The sequence below is a fragment of the Anomaloglossus baeobatrachus genome, chromosome 3 (assembly GCF_048569485.1).
Source record: "Anomaloglossus baeobatrachus isolate aAnoBae1 chromosome 3, aAnoBae1.hap1, whole genome shotgun sequence".
Classification (NCBI taxonomy): Eukaryota; Metazoa; Chordata; class Amphibia; order Anura; family Aromobatidae; genus Anomaloglossus; species Anomaloglossus baeobatrachus.
In genome coordinates, this window is record NC_134355.1 from 559,470,642 (window position 1) to 559,484,024 (window position 13,383).

General features: G+C 42.6%; 1 protein-coding gene across 1 annotated transcript in view; it reads right to left on the bottom strand.

Moving 5' to 3' along the window:
• Positions 1-13,383, bottom strand: part of FARP2 (FERM, ARH/RhoGEF and pleckstrin domain protein 2) — a 196,411-nt gene that overhangs the window by 28,146 nt on the left and 154,882 nt on the right. Inside the window, exons 15-22 of the mRNA XM_075340858.1 lie at positions 11,888-11,968; positions 10,102-10,244; positions 8,785-8,860; positions 7,462-7,699; positions 2,483-2,613; positions 2,282-2,350; positions 539-628; positions 137-157 (exon numbers count right to left, since the gene is read on the bottom strand). Coding sequence (XP_075196973.1) covers positions 137-157; positions 539-628; positions 2,282-2,350; positions 2,483-2,613; positions 7,462-7,699; positions 8,785-8,860; positions 10,102-10,244; positions 11,888-11,968 — 849 coding nt within the window. The remainder of the gene's footprint in view (positions 1-136; positions 158-538; positions 629-2,281; positions 2,351-2,482; positions 2,614-7,461; positions 7,700-8,784; positions 8,861-10,101; positions 10,245-11,887; positions 11,969-13,383) is intronic.

Consider the following 13,383-nt stretch of genomic DNA (forward strand, 5'->3'; position numbering starts at 1 on the left):
AGACAATACAAATACACAGCATATGGCGTCACCAGACGAAATGACAATACAAGCGCAAGACACTTTTACAGTCAGATGGAGGGCCACCTAACACAAGGCCATAAAGCGTGTTTAGTACTGCGAGACACGTACTCACCGGAGGATCCAGAACCATCAGCTGAAATTTTAGTGACAGGTATAGAGAAGAAGGGAAACATTATAATACATGCAATACTAATATAGTAAATGTGACAGCTCATGCCGAGGGGTTGGAACACATCACATCGAGAACCAAACATTCAGAATAAAGGCACTGACAAATGGCAGAATGGTGCTCCTATACTGCTGGCAGTGGTACAAATGGTAATCATAGCTGGCATGCACCAGGATCAGGGTTGCCAACTTCAGTTTTAAATTTTAAAGCGCAGATTTTGTCACTGGCAATCACATTTGGCACCACCACTACCTGCATCAGTAAAGCAATGATCTGAAGTGTGATTATTGTTTTGGGGGTTCCCAATGTCCTGGTGAGTTGCCAAATAAAAAAAATTCTACTCACCAGCATACCATGTAGTGGGAGCCGTCCATGCACCCGAAACTGGTTGGTGCAGCTCAGGCCCTTCCGTGTGTAGAGCAGCATGTCTGAGAACTGAGAAGAAATAGGGAAACGGCGTTTTATTGTATTCACTGGTGAGTAATTATTATTCTACGCTAATGTTATTTGGCCACCAGATTATTAGGGTAGGGTCGCACGTTGATGCATGGCTGCAGTTTGGACACATCGTGACATTTGCAGCAACTGTGAGATTTTTATAGGGAAATTTGTGAAAATTGATTACTTACTGTCAAAAGTCACATAGGTTTATTGCAACTGCACGGCTATTAAGACTGGGTAATCAGTTTATATGTCTATTTGACAGTCGCTGTCAGGACGCAACCACTCTGGCACCTACCCCCAAAGAATAACCATTGATTTATTTTTTATTTAAAAAAATCAATAATATAAATGAAAATAAGCAACTTTAAAACTATCTTATGAGAGAAATTAGCTTTTTTTCACCTCCTGGATTGATGTTTTCATTTCAATTCATGAGTAAGATCTGTCTTCAGTGAACACAGACTTTCCCATTAGGGTGCAGGAACAGTCATATGACTCGTCTGACGATCACATCGCAATGCTCAGACTGGCCGGTGGCTCTCCTGACCCGAGCGTGATAGCTGCATAGAAATACATGCTCAGGTCAGGAGAGCAGCCGGCCTGTCCGAGCATTGCGTATGAGTAATACGGCTGTCTGCTCGCTTACTGAAATAGGCGATGACAGTTGATGTCTTTAATATTCTAAGGAGGGGAAAGAAGAAAGCAGACACAGACATTCTGCGGAAAAATCTCCAAAAACTTCAGTTACTATTCTCCATAGAACTTTATGAGCACAAACTGTCATCTAATATCTCAGTAATGGGAAAGTCTGTATTCACTGAAGACAGATTTTACCCATGAATTGAGAATTATGAGAATGAATGATCAGCTCAGGAAGAGAAAGAAGCAGATTCTCTGATAAGATACAGTATATTACACAGTATATTGTTTTTATGTGTACTATAGATTTATTTACGAAAAATTAAATTGATGGTTGCTCTTTAAGGCCCTCATACACTTTTTAATGTTAGCCGAACCAGTCAATATCAGTGGGATCAGGCGGCTGTCTAATCTATACGTGACTCTCCCCTGACAAATGATGAAAGGGGAAATAAGAATCCAATCTGTCCGATTTTGGACTCTTGACCCTCTTGTTCCTTACGACATAAGCCACTGACAGAGGATTCTGGCAGCTGCTCTATCAAAGAACAAAGGAGGGCTACTAGGGCGAATTCTCCTGTTTAGAGAGGATTCAGGGGAGATAGGGGATGGCCGAATGATTGGCTGAACCATCGATTATTTGACTTGTTGTTTTATAAATGGATTTCCAACATTGGACAATCTATGAAAATGGCCTGCATAAGAGCCAATACTTGTAAAGATGGTATCTGCATGTATTTGAGGCCGCTTAGCTGAAATTTTACATTTGGGCAGTATTATTACACTACTATCCAAAAAGAGGCTAAGATGTGAATAACGCCTTCCTTCCCCGACCACCGGATGTGGAGCTACAGAATCAGCCTAGAGCAAATAAGCTACACCTGCTCTGCTAGTCCCATTCCTCTCGTAGCTCCACCAGTTGTGTTCAGAGCTGAGTGGAGTTATTCCCATCTCAGCCACGTAAATTTTATATGGGGATAACGCCTTTAAACTCGTCAGACATACTAGGTAGAACATGCGCTGCTGCAGACCACTCTTGGTTAACTTGTATAGGCATCCCTCTCGAATAAATTCCTGTAGAAGAAGTACAGCACAATATTATGGGATACACTACTAACATGTATTCTTCATATGTAGGCAATAACTAAATAAATGTTGGTGTATTCAGTGATGTAAATATTACTATTTTGACATTTAGCTTTTTACCCGCCCTGGTGATGAAAGATGTTCTCCTCCCAGGAGGTCTCTCTCTAACTGGTCCAGTCTCTGCAGGTTCTGGAGGTGGAGCAGGCGGTGCCGGAGCCGAGAACTCACTGCACTGGCTTCTCCTAAGGCTCCTGGAAAAGCACAAAATACAAAAATAATTCATCGAATAGATTTACACATGCTAAACATGCTACAATGCATATTAGATATTGGCCCAGATTCATATAGGGGTTTTAACCAGTTTTCTGGGGTAAAACATCTTCAATGTTGTTAAACTCTACAACTTGTGACATTTTCAATCCAAAAAAGACCAAAATGGCCATCACATGGGAGGGAAGGAACGCGGGTAAGACTGCCCATCTACAGTAATTCATCAAAATTTACACCACTTTAACGGCAAAAATATTGGCAGAAACGTATTACTCCAGGCTCTGACTGCAATACATTTCTAGGAGAGAAGTGAGTCTCATAATGAATCAGTCACATCTTACTCCAGAGGCCGCATTCATTAAGATTGCCATGCACAACATTCTTCTCTACGACTTGGGGACATGTGGACTTTAAGATATTAAATTAATGGAAAATCATTTGATTGCATTTGTTTCCAAAGAATGAGAAAATAATTTAATGGGTATGTACCAAGATGGCAAGTTACCTCTACTCCAGATAAGGGATCATTTCCCAATCGATGGAGGTCCCAGTGGTCAGACCTTGAACTTTTCCACTTGTAAATCTATCAAATTTATTGGGAGGAGTTGCACTTTTTTTTTTGTTTCCTAACCAAAATAACTAATCGGTATTTTAAAACAATATGGATAAAAGAAATCCGGGTTTAATGCTGCGCTAGAAACCACATGACTCCAGGAGTATGTGATTAAATCCATTTTCTTTATTTCTGTAGGTCTAAGCGTTTCAAAGACATAACCGTCTTCTTCATCAGGACAAAAGAACAGTAATGTGCATCAAGGAGTTGTGCCTGACACAACTTCAAGAGGTGAATGTGCTTTTGGCACCATACTTGCGAAATCTTATACCTGATAAGACCCTATGTGCGCTTTCTCTTCCAGAGACAATTAATTCTAATTGGTATTTTGAGAGTCTAAAGGTGGCTTTACACACTGCAACATCGCAAACGACATCACTGTAACGTCACCGGTTTTGTGACATTACAGCGACCTCCCCAGCGACATTGCAGTGTGTGAAACACATCAGCGACCTGGCCTCTGCTGTGAAGTTGTGATCGCTACAAATCGTTCAGGACCATTCTTTGGTCCTTTGTTTCCTGCTGTGCAGCATGATCGCTAGAAAGTCTCAGTGTGTAAAGGGGACTTTACAGCGACTTCCCTTTCAAATAGCTGCTTTGACACGTCCCCAACAACCAGCTAGGTCGCTCTGCAGGTCCGGATCGCTGTTGCGTCGTTGGCCAGGTTTGCCTGTTTGACAGCTCACCAGAGACTTTGTAGCGATCCCGGCCAGGTTGTAATCGCTGGTGGGATCGCTAGAAAGTTTCAGTGTGTAAACCCAGCTTTAGAATAGTTATCGATTGTCTTTTGAATGACAGATCTACAATAGTTTGGATGGCTGTTATTTATTAACAAGAAGTTGTTTTTTTTTACAGTTGAGAACTATTAAAATGTATTCCTTGAAAACTCCTTTAATAATTAAATCCACATGCATATGCCACCAAACATGAGCCTCCTGACTAGTATTATGCTGTTAGTTGTAGCGGTTGGAAAACATTTAAGTGTCTAATTCAGTTAATTTATTGCTAACAACCAAAATCTAATATTCAAAATCCAATTTTAGGGTCTTTTAAAGATGACTTAAATAAGAAGAATCTTGGAGATAGATTTATTAACATTTTTGAGGGCTTGTTTCTTGCCGGACAAGTTTGAATGACACCATTCATTCTGCCCCATATTGTACTGGAAAACAGAGGTGAAGTTGTAGAAAAAAATTACAATTCCACAATGGTTTTTGTTTTTTTACTTACCATTTTCACTATATGGTAAAACTGACCTGGCAATATGATTCCCTAGGTCAGTAGAAGTTTATAGATACCAAACATGTATAGTTTTTTTTTAAGTGGTGAAAAAATATTCAGAAATAATTTAAGCTTTTATCGCCATTTTCCTAGACCTGTAACATTCTTATTTTTTTGGCGTCTGGGGCTGTGTGATGGCTGAGGTTTGTGTCCTGAGCTGTCATATTTTATTATACCATATTGGTGTAGATATGATGTCTTGATTGCCTGTTATTGCATTTTAATGCAATGTTGTGGCGACCAAATAACCGTAATTCTGGAATTTTGATTTTTCTCTCGTTACGCCCTTTATTGCTCAGATTAATTAATTTTATATTTTGATAGATTGGGCATTTGTGAAACTGGTGATACCATATGTGTTTTGTTGGGTTTTTTTATTGTTTTATTTTCAATGCGGTTAAAAGGTTGTGATTTGAAGTTTTGTGGGGGTTTTTTGTTTTTTTTTTTTTTTTTAAATGTTTTCATATTTTACGGTTACACTTTAACATTGATCGCCTATCCTCTGGATAGGTCATCAATGCCTGATAGGTGGGAGTGCGACACCCGGCACAACTGCGGATCAGCTGTTCCTGGTGCCACCAGCTCCAGAACGGCATAGCACAGCTCCGTCAAGTTCATAGTGACTGCAGCTGGGTACTGTACATGTGCATCCTATTGATTAGAATAGGGAGTAGATGTGCAGTACACAGCCACAGCTATTATACAGTTTTTGAAGTTGTGCTGTGCAGCTGCACAACTGAGTAGTTCTGAGCAGCAGCTTCGGGAACAGTTGATCCACAGGGTGCTGGGTGTCGCACTACCACTGATCAGATATTGATGACCTATCCTGAAGATAGGCAATTATTGTTTAAGTCCCAGACAACCCATTTAACATAATAGAAAAAAGAAATTCAGCTCACAGTGTTCAATCAATCTCAAAGGCTCTCTGGAGCATCGGACAAGGTGCTGCCATGCCTAAAGCAAGTCCCTGAATGAAGAAAAGTCCAGCTTCCACAGGGAGTTCCTTCATTTTTATTATTTTTTATTTTTCTTTAGCACAAATAAATAGGCATATAACTGTCAGGACATCATGATTAAGAGTGCTGCGTCACTCGAAACGCGTCGCCGACGTCGGTCATGACTCTGTCCTGACTGTTATGTGCCTATTTATTTGTGCCAAAGAAAAATAAAAAAATAGCAAAAAATAAGGAACTCTCTGTGAAAGCTGGACTTTTTTTCATTCATGAACCTACGGTATTTAACATACTACAGTTCATGGGAACAATTCTTCCCAATATTTGACAGATGTAAACATACTGGCAATCACCTGACAAACAGACAAAATGCTCATTTATTGGGTAGTTGGAGCAATTATGCATGCACAACAATCATTGATATTGGCAACACATCTCCTGGTGAAAGAAAACGATGTTTGGTTTATAACATGATACTGTATTGGGACATATCAGCGATTGTTTCATCCCTATTATTGCTTGTCTTACTGGGTAAACAGGACGATACACAACCACCAAACGACTGCAATATAGGCAATTGGGGCTCTTTAGTGGCCTGATATCGGCCAAGGTAAATGGACCATCAGTTTACTCCAACTAAAGGCCCCGTCACAACGCAGCGATATCGCTAGCGAGCGTACCCGCCCCCGTCGTTTGTGTGTCATGGGCAAATCGCTGCCCGTGGCGCACAATGTCGTTCAGAGCCGTCACACGGACTTACCTGCCTAGCGACGTCGTTGTTGTCGGCGAACCGCCTCCTTTCTAAGGGGGCAGTTCGTGCGGCGTCACTAAGCGGCCACCCAATAGAAGCGGAGGGGCGGAGATGAGTGGCCGTAACATCCCGCCCACCTCCTTACTTCCTCATTGCTGATGGCTGTAGTTCATCGTTCCTGAGATGTCACACATAGCGATGTGTGCTGCCTCGGGAACGACGAACAACCTGCGACCTCAACAATCAACGATTTTTTAAAACGAACGACATGTCAACGATAGACGATTTGGTGAGTATTTTCCATCGTTAACGGTCGCTCGTTGGTGTCACACGCAACGACGTCGTCAACGATGCCGGATGTGCGTCACGGAATCCGTGACCCCGGCGATATATCGTTGGATACGTCGTTGCGTGTGACGAGGCCTTAAGAGTTGTCTTACATTACAGCAGAAATTTACGGCACAACTTTGGTGCACAGTGTCGCATAATAGGACACGTCTTTTTCTGTAAAGCCAGGCTCTCAGAAAAGCGCTTAAAACACACAACAATATGGGGCTAGGCATAAATGTCAATCTTTTGACAGATATTAGAATTCTAGCTTAAATCTCTCTAACTGTACAAGCAAACCACTTACACGTCAAGAGCAGTACAAGCATCTCCACGATACAGAATACATCACAGATCCTTGAATATTCCTCTTCTGTCAAATAGTAAAGGAATGGATGTGGTGAATTCAGGTGCTGCTCATTAGAAGTTCAGGCCATGCGGTATTGATTAAAAAAGGGGTTTATTGATCTATGCGTTTCGAAGTCTTAGACTTCTTCCTCAGAATCACGGCCATAGACACGTATTCTTAAGAGGCATCTCTTTGTGTGCCTTGCCACTAATCTTACTTCAGGTGGGGACTGGAGTATCAGTATATGTGGTGAAAGGAATGCCACCGCTCATCATGAAGTTGACAAGCGGGGATTCCCACTGTCCTGCACTTGGCTCACCCACTTTGGCGGAGCAGGGTGAAAGTTGGGTTAGAACTCCAAAAGTCAAAGTTTTAGTGCAGCTTCATGTCGCACTAAAATTTTGTGACTTTTCAAAGCTTTTTACACCAGAATTCTGTCATAAAAGCGGTGATGAATCGGGTCAATGTGTGCAGCATACAAAGTAAAATCTTCTGTATGACCTTGCAAGAGCATTTTCAGATGAAAACATAGATAATCGCAAATGGAAGTCTTACTTTGGCAGTTGTTATAGTCATGGTGTGAAGGCGGATAGTGACGGCATAATCTTTCCAACAACTTCTCATACTGCAGGGGGCGCTGCAGAGGCTTCAGCAAAAGGCAGCTGAGAGGCAGATAACACACTCGCTGCTGTTCAAACTCCTGCAGTAAGGTATCCAGCTCCTGCTTCCCCGGACATCTTCTCTGCATTTCCAAAAAGGCTTCCTCCAGTTTATGCAGTGAAGGGAGGAGAGCCTGCAGAAACCAAGGACCAAGGGCATAGAAACACTAGTCCGGCTTATTCAGGTACAATATGTCTAATAAAGGAGAAATCTCTCAAAAGACATCTTAGTTTTACTTAGATGAATGAATAAGAATATATATACTGGATGAATAGACATGTTAATATGCAAATCATGAAAAAGGTAAACAAACTATTTAAAACATCTCAATTGATTCAGTATGAGCGCATGCGCAGAATAATGCACAAATGTCCAGAGATGCTACGGGCCATGGTAGCATGTTTTGGCCATCTAGGTTACTCAATGGTTCTACCATTAAATCAATGTATCACCGAGCTGTTTGTGTACCTAAAATGAAAACTAGCGGGGTCTGAATATCATGCATTATACCACCCAACACCATAATCCCAGGAGTAGGCCTGATAGTGTTGTCCATGTGGTTTCCATTTCTTTAATCCAACCAACTGGAGACCAAAGGGGTAATGCAATAAAGAAGCCTTCACTCCTTCAATTCTCCAAAATGTACCAGATATTTTTCAACACGACAACACCAGGCCGTATGTTGCTTGTGCTGCCGTTAGCAACCTGCTTTGCTGAAATGTGCTACCATGGCCTGCACTGTCTACAGACTTCTCATTCATGTAGATCATCTGGGACATGATTAGTCGCCAACTGCACAGGGACCTGCCAGCAGTGGATCTTGATTATTTGCCAAGTGCATTCAATGTAACAGAATATTCCTCAGACAACCAGTAATAACCTCACTGATAGCAGCCAAGGCTAAAAGTGCGGGGATTTCTGTGTGTGGCGCCAATATTTGATAATGAATTGAGAGGTTTTGAAAATGTTATTTCAATTTTTAATCATTTGCATATCATAAAAAGGTCTATCCATCCTAAGATTTCTATAATGACAACTCTTACTTCTTGGTGTTGCTATTTTTATGTTGAGGAGTGTGTATACACAGCTTTTAATTTCCTATGTGGGTTTAATTACATAATCACAGGACAAGTATAAGCAATCTGGCTTGTAAAATGTGAATACTAACAATGTCACATTACTATGATGCACAGTATGGGAACATTTTTACAGTCTTACCCTTAAGGCAGTCATATTCCGAAGCATGAAGTCTCCAAGAATTTGCATGTCTTTTGTACGTGCAAATCGTCCTTCCCTGGAAAAACACAGTTTAGAAGTCCTCAAAGCATGATGACACCCATGATAACAATAGCAAATTAAAAGGGCTGTCTCAACAATCCCTAGATCCCACTTGCAATAATCAACTTTTCTGGGCAGAAAATGCTATGGCCTATTTTGCATTTCTCCTGCAGCGGGTAATACTGTATCACATGGCGGCCATTCAGATAAATGGTCTTTCATGTAAATGTAAGACAAGGACAGCTTTAAGCGCACCAATCACCAGGATTTTCTTATATAATCTAATGTCAGTGCTATACTGGCACTATCATGCTGAGTCTATACATACCTTTAATTGTCAGCTAGGATGTATACTGTAGGTTTTGAAACACAAGCAAGTAAAGTTTGTAAAATGAGCAGCTTTTTGAATGGCAGCAGCTGCCGATCAGCTGCGGCTGGGGTAGGTTTTGATAATGATTCCTGCCCCCCTTCCTGTCCATCCTCCCCCCATCTGCTAGTTATGCTAATTCTATTATATAATGGTTTTACTAAGTGCCTAGAAGGACTGGTGCTGATGTCATACCCATGTGACCAGAAGGGGTGGGGCCTCAACCAACATAGCTGATACCTGGAAGCAACACTATTTTTCTGTTGGCTGACGCCCTGCCCCTTCTGGTCACATGGGTATGATATTAGCACAGGTCCTTCTAGTCACGTAGTAAAATGATTCTATAATAGAATTAGCATAAATAACAGATGGGGGACTAACAGGCGGGAATCACTATGAATACCCACCCCAGCGATCAGCTGATCGTCAGTTGCTGCCATTCAAAAAGCTGCTCATTTTACAAACTTTACTTGCTTGAGTTTCAAAACCTATACCTTCTGACAACTAAAGGTATTTATAGACTCAGCATGATAGCGACAGTATAGCACTGGCTTTAGGTTATATAGGAAAATACTGGTGATTGGTGCTCTTTAAGTCCATCAGAACAGGAGACACTTTGAGCTGAGGACCCTCCATGATGAATATCTGTGCTAAGAGACCACCCCTTTAAGCTTATTGTTTATAGCTGCAGTTTGTTATAATACATCAGTCTGAACACAGCATAACAAAACTCTCCACTGCATGGAATCCATTTTCAGCCCCTAAAAATACTCATATAGTGAAGATTTGGCTCAGCTGTGTATTTTCTGAAGGATAACTTACCTCACACAATAAATCAAAATACCAAAATCGTATGGAAGAAAGCCCTTACTCTATCATTATTTTATTACCAAAGGCTTAGGACGTCCTCAAGTTGCTGCAAAAATTCCTGGTGAAATAGCCGTATGGGCTCCATGCAAGAAAACAGAGGCTTCATCTGGTGGTCTAGTGTTTCCTGTAGATCGCCACCTTTACCGAGCGCTTTCTCCAGCCACTATAAACCAATGTACAACATGTCATAATGAGAAAAAGTGTCTGGGGCATTTAATGGGCAGATGGCAAATAAAATTGTAAGTCAATAACGGCTATAACCCTTAAGGCTATGTGACCACGGGGACATTGTCCTGCGGATATATCCGCAAGACATTCCGCAGGTGCTCCCAGAAATCCGCAACAGAACTTTCTCTGTTTCAATGCTGCGGATATACAGCGGAATGTCGTGCGGATATGGTGCGGACATTCTGCATTGAGGATACAGTACCATGGCTTCGGCACTGCATCCTCAATGCAGAACAAGTGCTGCAGTGATCGGGGTGCTCATACTTACCTCCATCATGCAGCACCTCGCTTTCCGGCGGCCGGGTCACTGTCAGGCAGAGTCTGGTTCACTGTGCTGGAGGTGGGCGGGCCTGAACTAGCTCCGGCTGTCACATGACCGGAGCTCGTGCAGGCCCCGCCCACCTCTTCCTTCCTGTACCTGGCTGGATCCACCGCGCTGCTGTACACCGGACGGAGAAAGTGACTCGGGTCTCTATCAAGGCAGGTAAGTATATGGGACCCTGCGGAGAAATCCGCAACAATAATTGACATGCTGCAGATTTTTCCGCACGAAAATCTACACGATTTCCGCTGCGGAAAAATCCGCAGCGTGGGCACAGCATTTCCCAAATGCAATAGAAATGGCTGGGGAGTAGCTGTGCTGCAGATTTCTGGAAAATCCGCGGCTTTTCCGCGAGAAATCCGCGGCAAAATCCGCGCATTTTCCGCAGCGTGGGCACATAGCCTAAGAATACTGGACATCACCATCAACTGTGGGATGGGTCAAGTCATCCACACCTTTATGTTTGTAATTTGTTGCTCCATGACTGAAAAACCATAATTTTATTTCCTATTATCATAGAGGGATGATCAGATTACTCCCCAAGCCTCTGCCTCCCTGGGCTCTGTTCCCAGCCCATCCTCAACTTCATAGGCTTGACAGCTCACTGGTTTGACAACACAATAAAAGAGCTGTCTGTTAAGCAGCTGAAGGTTGGGCTGGGGGGAGAACAGAGGCAGAAAAGCAGAGGCTCGGGAAGTGCTCTGATCATGCCCAGAGCACTTCAGCCTCATTTTTATATCAATTAAAACAGATTTTTTTTTTCAGCCAGATAGCAACAGATTGCATCAGAAGAGGTATGGATGACATTATCTTTAGGAGACCATATAAACAGTTTGGTGGTGGATCTCCGATAGATAACTGTTCAGAATACTCAAATTAAAATGGGTTTGATAGCAGTAAAAAAAATATTTTTATAGGAAAAAAAAAAAATTAAAACTGAAGTCTAAATCCTCTACTAGGTGGTATCTCCTAGGGCTGCTTTCAGATTGGGCTCTCTTCTTAGGGTAAGATCATATGTAGATTAGGAATTCCAAAAATATTTGTAATATTGTTTTTTATTTCCTGGTGGTTATACCTTGTCAGATGGTATATATACTTGAGATTACACTTTGACATACAACCATCAAGCAAGATGGTAAACTCATTGTAATGCATATATTAGGTTATCAAAGACTGTGTACATGGGATACAAGTATGGAAGAACAAGACGAATGACCGGTTAGGAGAGGTATTTTTATCTACTCATTGAAGCTTACCACAGTTATGACCTCAATATCCTTGAAATGAGAGGTTTCTGTGCTGAGAATTTCCTTGGTGATATAATAGGCTTCATCCATCTGCAGACCAGGGAAATAAAGATAATTCTGTTTGCACTTTGAACATGTGAGAGAATACAATCCGTTTTGTTCTTATAGAAACCATCTTGTCTTATAACTGAATGATGTCATAGGGCTCAGCTAACACTGATGGGCGGGGAAGTTTCACATTTGTACACACACCCCTACAGCTCTTATTGGTGCATAATTCTAAGAAGTTATTTCTTTGTTTGAGATACTATATAAACTGGTCACGTGATGTAATAAAGCAGAAACCACTACATCACAAAGTGTTTGTGCTGCATTGATTTCCCAAGCGCTAGTAAAACAAATCTCATTAATTTGGAGTTGCAATGGCATAGGATGGTATTTTGCTCATAGACACCACTAGCAAACATTTCTGGATTCTATCTGTGATGTTAGGAATATGCATGGGAGATGTCATCTGTCTGCTCCCAACATTGATATCAGGTTGCCCAGAAATGACTGAGGTTACATTTACGTTCTTGTTATGCAGGCACCAAATCAACCTTTGGTGCAAACCATGTCATCACACACACACACACATTCAATCTTGGAGTTTCTCCTGACTGGCACTTTTGCTACTGTATACATTTTTAGCAGTACAATTACAGCATTTTCCACCGCTTGGAAATAACTGATAACAATGTGCTAGTGTGACGCCCTGGACTAGCCAGGTAGTCACAGATAGCACCCCGCACAACACCTGTCCCCTAACAAGGTGTCAGCAGCCAAACACTTTAAACCCTAGTCACCTCTCTCAGGGCTTGATGTTCACACCAGGGGGGCGGAGCCAGGCGGTTTCCACGCCCACCGAGGAGTTCAGAGAGCCTGAGGTGGGAGAAAAGTCAGTGTGTTCTAGTAGGAGTCAGTGAGTGGAGGGCAGGCCTGTGCCAGGTCTGCCGAAATCTGACAGGTGCCGGGGTTAGAGCCCGGGCACCTTTGGCTAGGAGGCAAGCAGTGGCCTCAGCCTACAGGAGCCGGGAAGACGGCTCGGTGGAACCGGGCCAGGGTAGTGGCCCGCCGGTACCGACCCGGGGAACCGACTCGAAAACCGGAGCATAGGGTACTCAGACCCTGAAACGAGGTCCAGAAGCCACTGGACCGAGTTAATTAACTGATTGCGGTCTGGACTATAGGTCCTTTCCCACCCAGAGTCCCGACAACAGCCCAAAGAGGGGGATAAAAAGCCACTGCACATGCAGAGAGATTCCACGGGCCAGCGTCTGCGGGCAAAAGGGCTCTCCCGACATCCACAAAGCCGGGGAGTGAACTCCCGTCACTAAAGCGCAGGCAGTCCACACATACACAACACGGTGCAGGAAAAAGGCAGAGACCACCAACCGGGTGGGGGACCCGACTCAGCTGGCTGCGGGCACCGACCACCATCAACTTGTTTTACCAGAGACTTGTGT